Below are 20,415 nucleotides of genomic sequence, written 5' to 3'. Positions count from 1 at the left end.
GGGAAGCTGTACATGCACCTTTGACCTTGTGAATACTCTCATGTGTTAAAATTTCTTGCTATTTAAGTGAAATATTACAAATAATGAAATATTCTGAGTGGATTGAGTCTCCAAAATACATTTTATGAGAAAATTTCCTTGAAATAGGACTTTACCATGAATATTAGTTGACAGAACAAGCCATACTTAGAGTTTTGGGGAGCTTTTTCTCCTTATTTCTTATATTCTGCTATACTAGAAAAATTTTCCTAAGAAATACTTTAATAAATATATAGTTTTAAGTAAATGAAATTATTTTTAAAGCAGTAACAACAAATTATTTACCAAAAGAGAAGTTTTTTGTGTCCCTCTCTGGAACGCGGCGTAAATTTAAGTTTTACGTAAGGACTTATTGAAAACTCCTTGGAGACAGTAAACTTTTATACGGATAGTTCATTCAGCTTGAATACTTCAATTAATCATTTATAATAACATTTCTATCATAAATGAGTGAAAGTTACCCCAAAATTTTTATTTATTGGCCTAAAAAGTAGAAATTTTGAGGAAATGAGAGGTATAAATGGACCAAAAGAGACCTTATAAGGAAGACAAAGAGGTCCATTAGTAGTATTTATCATCCTAAAGTCATCTTTTGTATCATATTCAACTGTTTGTAGGCAGATGAGATAAATATTTGATCATTTATTGGTCCACACTATATTCTATCATGATGCGGCTTGGTTTGGATTTTTCGAAGAAATTTTGCTCGAATCGCTGTAGATGTCGTCTTACATTATACTAGATTTTTCTCAAACTATTGAACCGATTATGACAAAACTTGACAGGAATGCTTGAAATAACCAGTATTACAAAGGAAAAAAGTCACATTCAGTTTATTTAACAAAAAAGTCTTCTTTAGGTGTAATACCACCAAATCATAGTACGTCACATCCGGTTGCATACGAAAATAGGTCGAAAAAAAATATTCCCTTGAATTTGACAGTTGTAGGTAATTGATCCTACATTTCATTGCAGTAAAACATTTCTGAGTCATAAACATATATCTTGGGTATTTCAAAGCACCATTATTTCTTTATTTGGGGTTTCTATAGAATATTTTGGAAACTTGAGGTTACATGGTTACTAAAGCTTGTACACAGGTTAAAAAAGGGGGAAAATTTGATTGGTTAACTTCCAGTGATGGTTATTTTCTTATATGCAATGAAATGTTATGTGAAATTTTTTCTATAGTACTGGACAGGATAAATCTTTACTCATGCCAAGTATTTCTTTATTTGAAACAAAGACACATTCTGCACAATTTTTTGAAAAGTGCAAATTTAACAAAGACTAATAGGGGAAAATCAATGGTGGTATTACACCTAATATGGGAAGCTGTACATGCACCTTTGACCTTGTGAATACTCTCATGTGTTAAAATTTCTTGCTATTTAAGTGAAATATTACAAATAATGAAATATTCTGAGTGGATTGAGTCTCCAAAATACATTTTATGAGAAAATTTCCTTGAAATAGGACTTTACCATGAATATTAGTTGACAGAACAAGCCATACTTAGAGTTTTGGGGAGCTTTTTCTCCTTATTTCTTATATTCTGCTATACTAGAAAAATTTTCCTAAGAAATACTTTAATAAATATATAGTTTTAAGTAAATGAAATTATTTTTAAAGCAGTAACAACAAATTATTTACCAAAAGAGAAGTTTTTTGTGTCCCTCTCTGGAACGCGGCGTAAATTTAAGTTTTACGTAAGGACTTATTGAAAACTCCTTGGAGACAGTAAACTTTTATACGGATAGTTCATTCAGCTTGAATACTTCAATTAATCATTTATAATAACATTTCTATCATAAATGAGTGAAAGTTACCCCAAAATTTTTATTTATTGGCCTAAAAAGTAGAAATTTTGAGGAAATGAGAGGTATAAATGGACCAAAAGAGACCTTATAAGGAAGACAAAGAGGTCCATTAGTAGTATTTATCATCCTAAAGTCATCTTTTGTATCATATTCAACTGTTTGTAGGCAGATGAGATAAATATTTGATCATTTATTGGTCCACACTATATTCTATCATGATGCGGCTTGGTTTGGATTTTTCGAAGAAATTTTGCTCGAATCGCTGTAGATGTCGTCTTACATTATACTAGATTTTTCTCAAACTATTGAACCGATTATGACAAAACTTGACAGGAATGCTTGAAATAACCAGTATTACAAAGGAAAAAAGTCACATTCAGTTTATTTAACAAAAAAGTCTTCTTTAGGTGTAATACCACCAAATCATAGTACGTCACATCCGGTTGCATACGAAAATAGGTCGAAAAAAAATATTCCCTTGAATTTGACAGTTGTAGGTAATTGATCCTACATTTCATTGCAGTAAAACATTTCTGAGTCATAAACATATATCTTGGGTATTTCAAAGCACCATTATTTCTTTATTTGGGGTTTCTATAGAATATTTTGGAAACTTGAGGTTACATGGTTACTAAAGCTTGTACACAGGTTAAAAAAGGGGGAAAATTTGATTGGTTAACTTCCAGTGATGGTTATTTTCTTATATGCAATGAAATGTTATGTGAAATTTTTTCTATAGTACTGGACAGGATAAATCTTTACTCATGCCAAGTATTTCTTTATTTGAAACAAAGACACATTCTGCACAATTTTTTGAAAAGTGCAAATTTAACAAAGACTAATAGGGGAAAATCAATGGTGGTATTACACCTAATATGGGAAGCTGTACATGCACCTTTGACCTTGTGAATACTCTCATGTGTTAAAATTTCTTGCTATTTAAGTGAAATATTACAAATAATGAAATATTCTGAGTGGATTGAGTCTCCAAAATACATTTTATGAGAAAATTTCCTTGAAATAGGACTTTACCATGAATATTAGTTGACAGAACAAGCCATACTTAGAGTTTTGGGGAGCTTTTTCTCCTTATTTCTTATATTCTGCTATACTAGAAAAATTTTCCTAAGAAATACTTTAATAAATATATAGTTTTAAGTAAATGAAATTATTTTTAAAGCAGTAACAACAAATTATTTACCAAAAGAGAAGTTTTTTGTGTCCCTCTCTGGAACGCGGCGTAAATTTAAGTTTTACGTAAGGACTTATTGAAAACTCCTTGGAGACAGTAAACTTTTATACGGATAGTTCATTCAGCTTGAATACTTCAATTAATCATTTATAATAACATTTCTATCATAAATGAGTGAAAGTTACCCCAAAATTTTTATTTATTGGCCTAAAAAGTAGAAATTTTGAGGAAATGAGAGGTATAAATGGACCAAAAGAGACCTTATAAGGAAGACAAAGAGGTCCATTAGTAGTATTTATCATCCTAAAGTCATCTTTTGTATCATATTCAACTGTTTGTAGGCAGATGAGATAAATATTTGATCATTTATTGGTCCACACTATATTCTATCATGATGCGGCTTGGTTTGGATTTTTCGAAGAAATTTTGCTCGAATCGCTGTAGATGTCGTCTTACATTATACTAGATTTTTCTCAAACTATTGAACCGATTATGACAAAACTTGACAGGAATGCTTGAAATAACCAGTATTACAAAGGAAAAAAGTCACATTCAGTTTATTTAACAAAAAAGTCTTCTTTAGGTGTAATACCACCAAATCATAGTACGTCACATCCGGTTGCATACGAAAATAGGTCGAAAAAAAATATTCCCTTGAATTTGACAGTTGTAGGTAATTGATCCTACATTTCATTGCAGTAAAACATTTCTGAGTCATAAACATATATCTTGGGTATTTCAAAGCACCATTATTTCTTTATTTGGGGTTTCTATAGAATATTTTGGAAACTTGAGGTTACATGGTTACTAAAGCTTGTACACAGGTTAAAAAAGGGGGAAAATTTGATTGGTTAACTTCCAGTGATGGTTTGTTTTCTTATATGCAATGAAATGTTATGTGAAATTTTTTCTATAGTACTGGACAGGATAAATCTTTACTCATGCCAAGTATTTCTTTATTTGAAACAAAGACACATTCTGCACAATTTTTTGAAAAGTGCAAATTTAACAAAGACTAATAGGGGAAAATCAATGGTGGTATTACACCTGGTGGAGTTTTTATTCCCCGAGGGTTTCACCAGCCCAGTAATCAGCACTTCTGTGTTGACATGAATTATCATTGATATGGTCATAATTATAAATTAACTGTTTACAAAACTTTGAATTTTTGAAATACTAAGGCTTTTCTACCTCAGGAATAGATTACATTAGCTGTATTTGGCAAAACTTTTAGGAATTTTTGGTCCTCAATGCTCTTCAACTTCGTACTTTATTTGGCCTTTTTAACTTTTGTTTTGTATTCGAGCGTCACTGATGAGTCTTTTGTAGACGAAACGCGCGTCTGAAGCAAATACAAAATTTCAATCCTGGTATATATCTATGATGAGTTTATCTATAGATAATTTACCAAGACCGAAATAATCAGTCGTCTCCTTGTAGGAGTTTTACCCTTAAACGACGATGTTTTTCCATTTTTTTTTTATGTTTTTGCCTATTATCTTGAAATTCCTAATAGATAGAGAGAAAACTTTAAAAAGCATAAACGATCAGAATGGGTAGATATAGATATAGGTATCCAAGACCATAATATTTAGTCTACTTATTATAGAAGTTGTTGTTTTTGAATACTGATAGTTTCCAATTTTTTACTTTTTTGGTAAAACTAAAGTTGATAAAGGGAAACTGCCAACATCAAAATGATCAGCAAGACAAGAGCTACAACAAGAAAGCATAACCGAAATTGTCGGTCGACTCAATATCAAGTTATTATCCTTTAATAATGATTGCGTTTTTTAAAAACTATACTACCTGTAAAATGAAGAGAAACTGTAAACATAAAAAAGGAAGACAAATTCTGCAAAATAGTCAACATAGTCGAAATTCGAGCTTTTGATTTTGCCATTTGATAAGGGACCTTCCGTTTAGAATTTTCCTTGGAGTTCGGTATTTTTGTTATTCTACTTTTTTGTTAGTTGATTCCTTATAAGAGTTATTGTCCTTAAATTCTTTTTTATGCTTCTGACAAAAACTATAGAAGACAGAGTGAAACTGTAAACAGCAAACATGATCAGCAAGACAAGATCTACAAATATACCAAAGGCGAAAATCTCAGTCCACATTTTGTAGGATTTATTGCCCTTAAATTGTGATATTTACCGATAGATAATTGTGAAGTTGGGAAAAAACTATAGCAGATCATATATATAGATAGAGAAACAGAAAATCCTTAACTTAGTTACTGTCAATAAAATCTAATCATACGCCGTCTTTATTGACTCACTTTTACAAACACCCTGAAACATATTTATCAACAGGAAAGGATTTCTAATTGAAGCCGATGATATGTTGAATTAAAAAAAGAATCAATATATGTTGAAATTGAAATGAACATCAATAACTTCAGCCTATATTAATGTCAAACTGACTAAACATTCAACAATACATATAAAATACCTATAGAAACGCCACACCTACGTGTATTGACTAATCGCTGTAGGATTTTGAAGATTTTAAGGATATGTATGAAGAAAATCTGCGACAGTGTCGCCATTCTTAAATACAAATTGCACTTCGTGTGGTAAAATTGAACCACAACGATCCCCTCTTGCAAAGAATATTAACAAGTGTTGCATTTTAACAATTATCTTTAGTTTTCATATTGGCATTTTTTCATTGTGATTACATTTGAAAAGAAACCAGCGTTTTAGACACCGATTAGATTTGGTAATAATATTAAGTTCAAGTATAATAAAAGCAGAAAGAAAATATTCAAATAGCCATGTTGTTTCCTTTAATTCTAATTTTGATCAATAACCACAAACAAAACAGTAGAATTTGATGTTAAATAGTGAGGAACATTGGATAAGAAAAGGTTGTAGCATAGAATCAAAAAAATATATAATATTTAGACATAAAAGAGTGCCAACAGATACCAAAGGATTATTCAAACTCATAAGTCAAATATACACTGACATCACCATGGCAAAAAAAGAAAAAAAGCAAAAAGCAGTATACAAAACACAACATGATAAACTAAAAACTGAGCAAGACGAACCCCACCAAAACCTGGGGATTATCTAAAGTGCTCCGGAAGGGTAAGCTCAATTAGTGGCACCCGTCGTGTTATTCATGTAAGTACAAACCCGGTGATAAGTCTAATTCGGTAGATCACATTCGAGGAAAGAGGACCGGATTGTGGCTACGATATTTAAAATATATCCGTCGTCATTTGTGAAACATTTATTCTATAAAGGTCAATCAACTCGTGATGCCTTCCGTGAAATTTTAGAAAGGATGATTTCAATTTTATCTCTTGGAATTCTTGGTTTAATAGCTTTCTTGTGAGCAGCAACACTCTGTCACGGATAGCATGATAGGAAATGCGAGCTCTGGAATATCGTATCAATTGAGAGATATTATTAGTTACATAGTGTGCTAGTGACCTAATACGGTATATATGGGGTCAGTAAATTCCATATGGGGTGAGAGCGAAGCTCGAATCCCCATATAAAATTTACTGACCCCATATATACCGTATTACGTCACTATCACACTATGTAACGAATTTATCTTACCGACTATCTTAACGTGTGAAATTTAGACTAGTCACCTATCAACATGAGCAAGTCTTCAATACCGTTAGCATTAAGAAACTACTTCCATTGATCGTACAAAACAGATGCCAACAATAACAACTTGTTAGGTTTAAATAAGTTTTATGAATTTATTTCAATCTTTCATCATCACTTTCTTCGTCTGTTGAAACCTTAAAGATTTTTTCTCAGGACCGTTTTGTTTTTATAAAGGGACGTAACACCACTATTAACCGTGTATGAAATAAGCCCCGCCTCCCTACTAACCTAATATGGAATATACAAGGTCTCCACGCGGACGCTTTTAACCAATCATATTCCTAGAAATGTATAGGAGGTAAGATAAATACTCCATATGCAGGCGCTGTTGGAATTTTGCTTCATAGAAATGGAAAGTTCACAATTTGGAAGCTGAAATTATGTTTTTGTCGTAAAGTTTTGTTTTCAACACATCCTCGTTGTCAATTTCTAGATGTAAGTCAAGATATGAGGCTGACTTATTTGTATCTGTTGTATCCTTTTCTCAAGTTCTATAGGATAGATGCGTCCAACATAGTCACCAAACTTTGAATTAGTTAGTGAGAGGACATCATCTCTAAAGCGGAAAGTAACGTTAAAGGATAATGCTAGCGTCTTTTCATTCTTCGAAAGAAGTTCCTGTTTGAAGTAAGCCTCATACAAATAAAGGAACAGGTCGACAAGAAGAGGCATAACATGATTTAATTGATTCTCGAAATTAAGAAACTTTACAATTCTAACAATTTCATCATTGTAGTCTCATTGTAAAGTACAAAGTTTTCCACTTGCACATTATATCTCGTGAATATGAACCATGGAAATTATTTTAATCTTTTCTAGGATTTTCGATTCCCAATATATAGGCAATCGTGAAGAATCTTATCCTATGAATAACAAGATACGTGGGTATTGTATCATTTTCAACGTGGAAGATGTCGGTGGAAGTATAAGAAATGGTACTAATATTGATGCAAAAAGAATGGAAAACAGTTTTAAACATTTAGGATTTCATGTAGTTGTAAAGCACAATCCATCCAGAGCAGTAATTAACAGTACAATGAAAGGTTGTAAGTTGATTTATAATAATTGTTTTAATATACCAATGACACAGCGTAAGTTGTTTTACAATTCAGCATACAAGACTATTAGTATAAAAATAAGGATGTGTGATATGCCAATATTAAACTGATATGAATGAACCTATGAAATCTAACAATAAAACAACTGCTTGATTATTTATTCTGTTTTGTCTTTTGTCTTGAGTTATCGAAGCATATTTAGAATTTTGAATAAACTTCCAAATCAATAGAAAGATAAAAATTCTAGTATGTCAGCAAAAAACGGACTCTCATTCAACAATAACTTTGAATGTGAACATGGTGAAGTACGTGTGTCGTTCAAGTAATGCATAGAAACAAAGACTGAAGAAGATTTATTCTACGTATTTTCCAATGTACAGCGAGGAATATCTCAATTTATAGAGGATAAAATACGATTGCCGACGTAGCAATACTGTATAAAAAAATACGTAAATGTGGCAGTCATATTTTTCAGTTAAGATTTAAGTTAACAAGTGTTTGATTATCGTTTTAATTTCGATGAATTAAATCTTTGTAATTCCCTTTCTGTTTACGTTTTATTTAAAATGTTTCCCTGACTTATAACTATCAGTTCTTAGTAAGAAGGTTCATCAAGGTGTACCACGTAAATTCAATTCTTCGCAATCATAACTGCTTCAATTATAGTCCTGAAACTTGCACATATTATCTTTGGATTAATTAATCTTTATCTATAATTATAAGCTTTATTTTCATATTATGTGCAAAAGAAAAAAACATTGATCATTTGTTCAAAATCCAATAAAAACAGTATAATACTTGGGAAAACGTACCTTATCATTAATTATGATTTTGTAATAATATTCACTGGACTGTACTAACAGCTAATTTCATTCAATATAAAAATAATCTGGTATGATTGCAGATGAGACAACTATCCACCAGAGTTCAAATGACCTGGATGTAAGCAATTATAGGTCACCGCCTTAAACATCGAACAAACCTATACTTATAGTCAGCTATAAAAGGCCCCGATATGACTCAATGTGAAACAACCCAAACAAGAGAGCCAACGGCCTAATTTATAACAAAAAAGTACGAAAAACAAATATCACAGACATGAACCAACGACAACCACTAAACTACTGTCTCATGGACAGGCACCTAAAGAATGTGGCGGGGTTGATATAAATAAGAAGATGTGGTATGAGTGCCAACGAGACAATTAAACCTTAGATGAATTTGGATATTTGTTGTAGGTAATTTTGTCATATAGCTCTTCAACTGTTTCGGTACTTATACATCCCTCGGATTTCAAATGTTTGGCTTTGAGCGTTCCTGATGAAGGTAAATCCAGAAAAGCGCTTCGGACGCATGAAGTTATCAAACGTGTTGTTTTCAATTTTTTAAACATGTTTGTGAGCGCTCAACCCTCCCTTAACCTGGGACAGTGGTGTAACAGCACAACATAAGAAAAAATTGTAAAAATCAGTTGCAAATGGCTCAGATCGTACTTAATATATAGGTAACTTAAAAACAATAGATATAAAGCACCGACATAAAAGTACTCGCATTTATGAAAGCTGGTTCTAAGCTAATTACTACTAAAAATAATTATGTTCTCCAAGACTTACTCTAATTCAATTTATATTCTTATATTATCTATGTTAAAACACCAATATCATTATTTCAGATCGCTCTGTAAATCACAGCAATGACGATTGTTTCGTATGTGTAATTCTTAGTCACGGCCGAGATGAACACATTAGATCAACCAACAATGAAGACGTATCGCTACAAGAAGTTATGGACTATGTTAAAAATTGTCGCACTCTTCTTGGAAAGCCGAAACTTTTCTTTGTTCAAGAAAGATTGGCTCATACGATAGTTGTCCAAATTCATGTTTTCTGTACCTTTTGTAGATAACTTATTCATTGTAGAGCATTTTTGTAATAGTGTTTGTAACTGGATCATCATATTTTTCAGTAGAAAAAGAGTCACTGCGTTCCTTAAACTAGACACAAATTAGTTTTGGACTGGAATTTATGCATAATTCTATAGAAATCAACCATCCACCTAATTAGATAACTACCGGATGGTATAAAATTTGCGATAATGCACAAACAGGACAAATAGAATAGCTTTAAGATATACAACTATACTGACGAAAGATGGAAAATATACAAACAAGATAACAAATATTTCGGCAGATTAAAATACAAGTTACTAAAATAAGAAATAAGAGGCAACTGTAGTTTACAGAAACGTATGTTTACCGATGTTCAAAACTCGTAAATCTATTTTTGTAAACAGAGGAAAATTTGATGAAATCGGATGGACTCTAAATGCAGCGAGACAGCGTGCGTCTAAATTAGTTTATTAATCATATTTTTTTTTATTAAGATGCACAACCACTAATTTAAAATCCCTATATATTCGATTTTTTTTTTTTCAATTTTTCACAGCTCTTTATAATAATTTTACATTAAGTTTTAACTTTGAGAGAACCATGTATATCTTGAGTTGAATATTCATCACATTTAGACATTCCGGAAGCCATTTTTCACTGCAAAAGCCACTATGGTTTTCTGTAAATCTTAATTAGCATGCTATGTACCATATCTACTTCAACATTGTATATCAAATTCATACATGCGTAAATTTGGACTCAAAATATATATATTTCTCATTCAGCAAAATTTTCATTCATGTAAATTCATTTGCTAGTTTAAGTAAACAACAACATCAAAATCATTAATACAGTCAGGAATAAGAAGATGTGGTATGAGTGCTAATGAGACAACTCTCCATCCAAGTCACAATTTGTAAAAGTAAACCATTATAGCTCAAAGTACGGTCTTCAACACGGAGCCTTGGCTCACACCGAACAGCAAGCTATAAAGGGCCCCAAAAATGACTAGTGTAAAACCATTCAAATAGGAAAACCAACGGTCTAATCTATATAAAAAACGAGAAACGAGAGAAACACTTATGAACCACATCAACAAACGACAACCGCATCAACAAACGACAATCACATCAACAAACGAAAAGTATGATATCTTTATGATTTATCTTACGGTATGGCTCATTGTCATTGTTGGCGGCCTTTTAATGTGTATATATCCACGTTGATGTCCTTTGGATTTGTCTAACACTTGTTTCATTTGCAATCACAAAAACTTCTACTTAATTTGTTGGGAAAAAAATTTCAGTTATGCTAGCACTAGACATATTTTAAAACCCAAAACCTAAAACAAATGTAAAGGAGCTATGACAATCGAAAACGACAAAACGAAAACTGGACCAGAGAACAAAATCCAAGTTGATTTTAAAAGTTCTAATAACGTGTTCGAATGCTTCATTAGAAAAATTGTAAAAATGGCAAGACATACATCAGACACGAACATTGTCATCCACCGATTAGACATGCATGCAATCTAGTTTGATTAATAGTTTAAACTGTTTGCTTGCATGACATCATTGATCTTAATATATTTGTTGACTCTTGATATTTTAACGATATTTAAACATACGAACAGAACCAAGTAATATTTAAAAAAAAGATAAAGGTTTCTTTCATGTAAATGATCTACATGCGAGAATCACCAGATGAATGAAATACATGCAGCAGCACGTATATAAATCTTTTTTTTCCATCTTTTTCTGTATTATCTTTCTCAAATATCATGATTAAATAAGAGAGCTGCGGAAGATACCAAAGGAATATTCCAACTCATAAGTCGTTGAAGACAAACTGACAAAGCCACGGCAATTTATGTTATATTATGTTTTGAATTATAGTGAAAAAGTTGCTATGAAATGTACCAAGTCAGGAATATGACAGTTGTTATCAAATAGTTCGTTTCTATGTATGTTGGCGTTTGTTTTTGTTGCATTTCAGTGTTCCTGTTGTTCCTTTGTTTTCCTCTTATAGTTGATGTGTTTCCCTCGGTTTTAGTTTGTAACCAGGATTTTGTTTTCTCTCAATCGATTTATGACTTTTGAACACCGGTATACTACTGTTGCCTTTATTTTGTAATACGCAGTAGGGGATGACTTGCTAAGTTTGATAAACATCTGTCTTATCCGTTTTGTTTGTTTTTTGCAAATCAACTAAAACATTTCGTCGAAAAAGGGAAGCTTTAAAGTTTTAGATTATCGTCAAAGAACAAGAAAGAACATTTTATTCTGTAGGCAGTACTTCTTTAATATAACCTTTTCTAATAATACTTGAAAAAAAGTTGTAGTTTTAATTATGTTTGTGTAATAATCAAACTTTTTTTTATGAGAAGCAAAACGCAAAAGTAATTGCAGTGCTTCAATTTAGCAAAAAAGAGATTTTTACGGGTGGTATATATTAAAACTTTTAACTGAAAAAAGGAAGGCGCATAAAGTGTGTTTTCCGAAACCTTTATCATTATTTTGTAATTTCATTTTGATGAATTGTTCTATATGACTTAGGCCTGCCGGGGAAACAACGTTGACCACGGAATAACAACAGATGCAGAAGGTGACATGGAAAATACACAGATGATAAGATTTTCATCGAATACTGATGTATTAGTTTCCTATGCAACTGTAAAAGGTAACGTAGTTGAGCATGATAAATTAATATCCTCTAAATACTGTTCACTTGATTTAGAGGTTATTAGTGGATTAATAGGGTCCCGGCGGCACAGGCTCCCTTCTCAATAAACAAATGTTATACGTGTATCGATATAAAACCTCGAAAGTATTTGAGCAAAATAAATGTATGCCTTTTAAATATTTTTCACTAGGTAGAGAGGTAAGTGGGAGATTGATAGGATCCCTTATCAATAAACAAATGTGGTACCTAAATAATATATTTGATTTAAACACCTGACCCCTGAAATGGAAAAAAACAAAATCCTAGTGGAAATAATGTGTAAATTCTGAAGTTTTATGTACCTTATTTATTTCAAGTAATCTTTACATACTGTTCAGAAGCGTAAGGTTATAAGTCGACTAATTGGGATTTGATAAGCTATATACCAAGAAGCGCTAATATAAAATAGCAATGTTTGCGGCATCACATTTGTTTTACTCTTTAATCCTTTGAATATTGTTTTTAGTCCCCTACCGACGAAGTCGAAGGGGACTTATGGTTTGCACTCCGTCCGTCTGTTTGTCTGTCTGTCTGTCTGTCCATCCGTCAGTCCGGCAAATCAGTTTTCCACACAATTTTTCTTTATGCTTGAAGATATTGATTTGATATTTAATGTATTATTTTATCTTGTTATTTCTCGTTTATGAACGGCTCTGTCTGCAGCTTATTTAGATAATGTATGTGTGAGATAAAACTCAACTACTAAATATATGCTCCAAACTTGACTTCTAGTGAACTCCAGCAAAATTAAATTCCTACACCAATAAAAACTGACCACCACGAAATAGCTCAAGTGTTGAAAGTGGCGTTAAACACCAATCAATCAATCAATCAACACGAAACGTTAAAGAAAAAACGGAAGTTAACTGGTATGTTCTGGAAGGGTTAACAGTTCCTGGTTCACAAGAGTATTAAAGTGACGAGTAAGGAGTTTGAATGAAAAACATATTTTATATTATAAGATATGTCTATTATATCAGGTCTAAAATTTCATTATTTTCAGATTTTGTTGCCTACAGAGATAACCGATATGGATCTATTTATATAAGGAATTTATCTAAACTTCTCTTTCAACAAGGATTTACAACAAAACTTACAGATATATTAACTGAAGTCACTGCTACCACATCTAGAGAGTTGGCCAATGTTTGCCAGGTTCCTAGTTTTACATCAACTTTGACTAAGTCACTTCTATTTACACGCAAAAAAAGAGTAAGTTATTTAAGATCAAACTTTATTTGATCATTTGGGAATGATATTTCAGTGAAATGCATCGTATATTTTACATGTGTAATTATCGTGACATCTAAACTCATATTTGATAGAAAAAAATCTTACAGTCATAACTATAAAATTAATGTTGTTGCAACATAATTTATTTAAATTCTTTTAAATGGTGAAATGTAAGCCTAAACATCATAATCTGACTTCATTAACATGTTTTTCCCCGTCACTCTTTCTTTCTGCTGTGTTCTTGTTTCAATCTGACATTAAACCTTTATCTTATGTCTTGCTACGTTTTCGCCGTCAGTCTTTTTCAATTTCTCATGAAAAAAAAAATGTTACTGACATTTTTTGTTTAGCTGATTACAGCTTCGACCTTCGACCTATATGTTATAGTTTATGAGATAAAAGACAAAAACACGAAAATTAGTAAAAAATCACCTTTTGAAGCTACTACTCCGTAAGGAGTCGGTTTTGGTCACATTGACCTGTTGTAGATCTTGTATGTCTTGTATTGTTGATGATTTTTGCTGTTTACAGGTTTTACCTATTTAGTAGGGTTTTCGAGATAAAAATGCACATGTTTGCACATAATCCGGTGACGGTGAAATAAACAAAAATCATCTGATAAAAGAAAATACACTAACTACAAACCAATCGAAATATAGAATACTCTATACCGTGGAATTAACAAGGATAAAAACTGCGAAGTATTTGACTAACAGAGTTATGGACTCTGCTAGAAGTATATAATTGTGATGCTACACATACAGTCTCTACTGATATTTATCTAAATGTTGAACTATTATTGCAGGTAATAAAAAAGACTTTACATTATGATGATGGGACGCATGAAGAATTTGATAATGATGAATCGTTAGGACTTCCGTGAGGACTATAACATAAGAACCTCTTGTCCCCTCTGAAATCTGTCGATTGATACATGGGTGGTAGAAGACAGGTATTCGTTGAACTGAACTATGATGAGACCGCGTGCCGATAAAATAAGTTCAATTCTTGAAAAGGACGCGACGTGCAGAAAAAGTAAAAATGTAAAATGAAATAATAAATGAATGAATCATTAACAAATGATGAATGTTTGTTGGCATAATTTTGTTTTTGTTTTGTATTGAAAAAAGTTCGAGTAGACCAAAACGGCAATAAAACCCATTAATCAAGAAATGCAGACAACACATTGAATGAAAGAAAAACAATGCAATAAAAAGAAAAAACGACGTTCCACAAAACCCTACACAGAAAAGACTTAACATCACAACCCCACAAAAAAAAGTGAACTCATGCGCTACAGAAGGTAAGCAGATACTGTCCAAAATTGGTGATGCTTAATGACATTTAAAAAAAGTGGGATGTTGCTTTCGGTGATAAGTCATAAACGAGGACAGGAGGAGAGAAACTGTGGCTACAACAAATGCCATCCAGTAGCAAATATTGCATACATTTCATGGCGAGGACGTGTTAATGTGATATCAGAGACATATATACAAATGTCTCTGGTGATTATGATATGAATATGACCCTGCTTCACGGTGGGTAAGGTTGTCCTGCGAGAGAATGTTCTATGTTGGTGATTTGGTCCTCACCGGTGCTGGTGGGTCCCAATTGTGTGCTGATGGCTTTGTTAACATAGTATCGGAACGGCAATAAAACAACCATTATGCTGTTAAATTTTTCACTAATACAGTATACGTACCTTGGAAGGTATATTACTATGATTATTTATTGCAAATATCTTTCAAATTCGCCGAAACGAAATTGTCCTGATGATGTGCTGATGATTAGAAAAAACGGTCCTGGTTCTGTGCACCTATGTCCTGGTTTTGTGCCTTAAAATTTTGTCAAAAAGTGGCAAATATTCAAGATCATTGATACAGAAAATGTGTGTAATTGAATGATATTTGATTACAGCAGATAATCATTTTATCCTGAAATCATTTTTCAACATGGAGGGGATCCCATTTAGATATTAAAAGACAAATGTATCTATTAGCTATTAAGCATCATTTATATGTTGAAATGTACTAGTATATTATTTATTTATGTATTTCTTTGTCCTCAGTGTTCTTGCATTTATTTGTACTGTATTCCTGTCACGTTATGTCATTTTAACGGTATTTTTAACATTGCCATATAAGCGGGATACTAGCCATAAAACCAGGTCCAACCCACCATTTTTTCTTGAAATGTCCTGTACCAAGTCAGGAATATGGCAGTTGTTATCAAATAGTTCGTTTCTATGTTTGTTGCATTGGCGTTTTGTTTTTGTTGCACCTCAGTGTTTCTGTTGTTCCGTTGTTTTCCTCTTATAGTTGATGTGTTTCCCTCGGTTTTAGTTTGTAACCCAGATTTGTTTTCTCTCAATCAATTTATGACTTTTGAACAGGGGTATACTACTGTTGCCTTTATTTACTGTACTGTAAAGCCTTTTGTCAACACACAATTATTTTCTTATCTTTTGTCAGGGGAGGGCAGAATTTTCGAAAGTTTAAAAAAACAAATTCTATTTGAATAAACAGGATGTTTTCAGATGTTAAGAATAGACTAATAACCCAAGATGACACACACAAAAATTAGATTTTTATTTTAAGTTGTGCATTTTTAAGATCCAAAAGTAGTCCGTCATCAAGGGCTTTTGTTAAAAAATCGATGGTTCTTTTTTTTAAATATATTTCATGAATTTCATGAATGATATAATAAATATACTTAAATTTTAATTGAAAAGTGAGTGAACAAAAATAAAAATACAAGTAACAAATACACTTTTAGAAGTTCTAAAATATAGAACTGCTACTGAGCTATTGATGTACAGGAACATCATGTTACAAAGTGGATTGGAACCACAAATGCAAAAAAGTTGCAGGACAACTAGCAGAGAAATAAATAATCTTTAGCCTTGGATCCAGGCCCACTGCCATAGACTATGCAAAATCTCCAAGTCAATTTGTGACAAGGTATTTACTGTAGTGTTCAAGTTCCTTTGTTCTACGAGGCATAATTCCGAAAATATTTTTTTCATTTTATATATATGGATGTTTGCACAGCATGGGTTTCTATAATAGGTATTAAAGGTACCAGGCTTATAATTTGATACGCCAGACACGCGTTTCGTCTACATAAGACTCATCAGTGACGCTCAGCTAAAACCCTTATGGTCATTTTAAATGTTATCATTGTTTAAAACGTTTTTTTGTCACTGCATTTATGCTGGCTCTTGTAAATGCATTCATATCATTTCATCAATCAGTACCAACATTTTGATGTGTGGTAATAAGATAAGGAACATTCTAGTTTTTCAGAAAGAAAAACCACTTATTCTTGCAGAGACTCATATTAACATCCTAAAAGATAATAGTTTGTATCTAGTTCTTCCATGACCTTATTGTACATGAACATCATATTTTCCTTTCAAAGAAATAAAATCAAGACCTCTGAATTGCAAGCTTCTGCTTCTGCAACCTATGGAATTTCTAGATGTTGACAAAAATCATTTTCTTTTCAAAATATCATTATATGTAATTATGACCTTCACTAAAAGTTAAGAACCAAAACTATTTAACAAAAACCTGCAGGCCTTGTGGAAAATAAAAGTTTCTAGATGTTATAATTTTGATATTAACTTTTGATGAAGGTCATAATTGTATTATCATACTGAACTAAATATGAGGTAATGCTACTTTTGTTGCATGTGAAGTGTTTTTAGAGTACTTTTACTGTAGAGTAATGTCTACGTTTATAAATCAGAAGTGCAACAGAATCTTGTTGCTGCAGCAATTTTCACAGCTAGTTATTTTTCTGACTTGCAAAAATGCGCCAAATTTAAAAGGGTTATGGTCACTACTTGCAGTTTCCTGCAGGAGTGAGGGTTTATTCTTGGTGATTATTGTACGTTTCCTGCAGGAGTAAGGGTTTATATTCTTGGTGATTATTGTACGTTTCCTGCAGGAGTAAGGGTTTATATTCTTGGTGATTATTGTACGTTTCCTTTCCTGCAGGAGTAAGGGTTTATTCTTGGTGATTATTGTACGTTTCCTGCAGGAGAAAGGGTTTATTCTTGGTGATTATTGTACGTTTCCTGCAGGAGTAAGGGTTTATTCTTGGTGATTATTGTACGTTTGCTTCAGGAGTAAGGGTTTATTCTTGGTGATTATTGTATGTTTCCTGCAGGAGTAAGGGTTTATATTCTTGGTGATTATTGTACGTTTCCTGCAGGAGTAAGGGTTTATATTCTTGGTGATTATTGTACGTTTCCTGCAGGAGTAAGGGTTTATACTTGGTATCAGTAGCAATTATAGTAAAGAATAATAATAATATATACTGAATAAAAGGGATAAAACTGTGGCCATTGTAAAGTTAAGTGAACTTCAAGAGAGTTCCATATTCCAACTCAACAATAAATAACATCTTTATATTTTAAACCATTTATTTTTCCATGTCTATGATTGATGGTGTAAACACAATATTAGACATGCATACCAACACCCATCTCACAATCACCCTCGACAAAATTCTACAGCCATGTTTTTTTTTCTAAAAAAGCAAGCATACAAAAAAAATCTGTATTTAAAACTTTGTAGAAATTGGAAACATTCATACATGTAATCATTTTTTCAAATCCAAGAAATTTAAAATTCTAAAATATTTCACACAATGAAATTTCTCTACTAAATCTGACAGCAGTAATGAAGAAGTGTTCCTATATTTTTGTAAACCATGAAACAGAAGTAAAAATGAAGATTTCTATTTTTTAAAATGAAACAAAACTATATCTTAACTCATCTTAAATGAAAGATTTGTAGATACTGTTTGCTGATTACCAGACTAAAATGTGGTCAATGATAAGGAAAGTAAATACTTCCAAATTATCTCTTTCTGATTTTTTAGAATACTTTTACTTCAAGAAATATAAAATACTCATTAAACAGAAATTTAATCAGCATTGTATATTAATTTTTAGAACATAACCATTATAAACTTACATAGTATCACAATTCAAAAGTGTGAAAAAAGTAATTTGGGTAAGATTTTCAATAATCTAGTTTTATAACCAGTCTTTTAATACTTCATGAATATTTTTCATGCTAATCAATACTATATTGTTTCTTTTTTCAATATTTCTTCTTCTTGAGCTGTCTGCTTAAACCTTAAGAGCTCTGTAATGTACACAATCTATCTAGGGTTTATTATAATTTAAAAGATTTTTTACAAAAAATTTACGTAATTTTTTTTTTAAATTAACCACATTAGAATTTTCCAGTTTATTTGAATGTATTCTTTTAAGTCTTCCCTCAACCACAGCTGACTAAGCAAATAAAAAAAAATATACATGATTTAAAAAGTAAGATCTAATGTTATTAAAACTAATGGTTTTAGTAAAAATCTTAAAAGTCAAAACTCAAAAAAGCAAAACATCTATTTACTACAACTGAAATCAAATGGTTTCTCAACTTCTTCCCAACTCTTAAAAAATAAAATTACCATTTAACTTTACAATAAAATCACTTCTCATTCAAGACAGACACATGTTACCACGGTAACCACAAACATATAACATTAAAAAGTCCTAATCAATATCACAGAATACACTTCCATTTAATATAAATGTATACAAGTATCTGATTTTGTATATCTATCTGTAGAAAAAAAAATGCAAAAGCCTTAAGAAACTAAGGAGCTCTGCTGAAGGCTTGTATTATGTGCTTGATAATATAAAAAAAAAAAAAAAAAATGTATCAATGTTTTCAAAAGTATCTGAATGCCTTCAAACAACACTTGTAATCCATAATAAATTATATCTGCTTAATAGGAATATTTGTAACAAATTTCCATTTCCACTTTTTTTTAAGATCACAAATTTATTGCCTTTGATTTGGTTTAAAATGCCTTACATTTTTAAATACTACTATTGATACCACATTTACTAGGATTTTATTTAACATGGAGATGAATGTCAAAAGATCGTCAGAAATAATAGTTCATAATGACCAGTCACATCCTCTAAAAATGACATAAAAAACTAATTTGTAGATAAAAAAAACTCTTGAAATCTTTCCTCCGAGACAGGCTGTACGCAGTTCTGTGTCAATCTGGACACATAGAGATCTCATTTGACTAGATAATATGTACATGCAATAAAGCACTTATGTGACTATTTAAAAAATGCCTTCATTGTCAATCAAGTTTCACCAAAGCCCTTCATCAAGGGAGTTAATAAATTAACATTACAAATTGTCTCCCTTAGTAAAACCTCTTTTTTTTCTCCTTATTAAAAGACTAAAGAAAGATCCTTATTACATACTCCTTTAAAAACAAATACAAAAAAAAAGTAATATATAAAGCACTAAAATCATTTGTAGCTCTCCCTTTCTTCCAAATACTAAAATAAGTTTCATGAAAATATGAAAACAAATAATGAAAAAATGCAGTGTCCTATTGTCAAATGTTGACATCACAACACAGAAAATTTGTACCACTTTGAACGATGGCCACATGATATAGTTTTAGTATCACAACACTTAAAATACACTGTGGTTTATCACAACACAGAAGGGACCCAAATGCCCTTTTTTTGCTCTGACGATATCACTGTTTTTATCTGTTGATGCATCTCTGCAATGTTGCCACCTTGGATAACAGCTGAAATAGATAAATGTAGACATGTGGTGTATTTCATTGAAGAAAAAGAACATAACTTTATTCCTTAAATACAAATCTGCCCGTGAAATTCTTTCAAGAGTGTTGTTTTTTTCTTGTTTTTACCATTCAATTTAGACATTTTTAATAGTTTTTTAATGATAGCTCATCATTCCATTCATTGAAAAGCAAA

At 31.6% G+C, this 20,415-nt stretch overlaps 1 protein-coding gene and 2 long non-coding RNA genes across 5 annotated transcripts in view; 2 read left to right on the top strand and 1 right to left on the bottom strand.

Moving 5' to 3' along the window:
- Positions 1–9,581, top strand: part of LOC127708124 (uncharacterized) — a 30,609-nt gene extending 21,028 nt beyond the window's left edge. Inside the window, exons 5-6 of the long non-coding RNA XR_007985167.1 lie at positions 7,503–7,729; positions 9,414–9,581. This is a non-coding gene — a long non-coding RNA (uncharacterized LOC127708124). The remainder of the gene's footprint in view (positions 1–7,502; positions 7,730–9,413) is intronic.
- Positions 9,582–11,992: 2,411 nt separating this feature from the next.
- On the top strand, positions 11,993–14,685 carry LOC127707972 (uncharacterized). Its single transcript, XR_007985111.1, has 3 exons — positions 11,993–12,308; positions 13,354–13,562; positions 14,389–14,685. It is a non-coding gene; the product is annotated as an uncharacterized LOC127707972 (long non-coding RNA).
- A 3,309-nt stretch (positions 14,686–17,994) lies between these two features.
- Positions 17,995–20,415, bottom strand: part of LOC127709437 (disks large homolog 5-like) — a 98,262-nt gene continuing 95,841 nt past the window's right edge. For all 3 annotated transcript variants that reach the window (XM_052214978.1, XM_052214979.1, XM_052214980.1), the window contains one exon: positions 17,995–20,225. In XM_052214978.1, the coding sequence (XP_052070938.1) occupies positions 20,125–20,225 (101 nt within the window). In that variant the 3' untranslated portion in view covers positions 17,995–20,124. The remainder of the gene's footprint in view (positions 20,226–20,415) is intronic.

The sequence above is a fragment of the Mytilus californianus genome, unplaced genomic scaffold (assembly GCF_021869535.1).
Source record: "Mytilus californianus isolate M0D057914Y unplaced genomic scaffold, xbMytCali1.0.p SCAF_7, whole genome shotgun sequence".
NCBI lineage: Eukaryota > Metazoa > Mollusca > Bivalvia > Mytilida > Mytilidae > Mytilus > Mytilus californianus.
The sequence above is the reverse complement of the archived record's forward strand: the minus strand, read 5'-3'. Positions and strand labels throughout refer to the sequence as shown.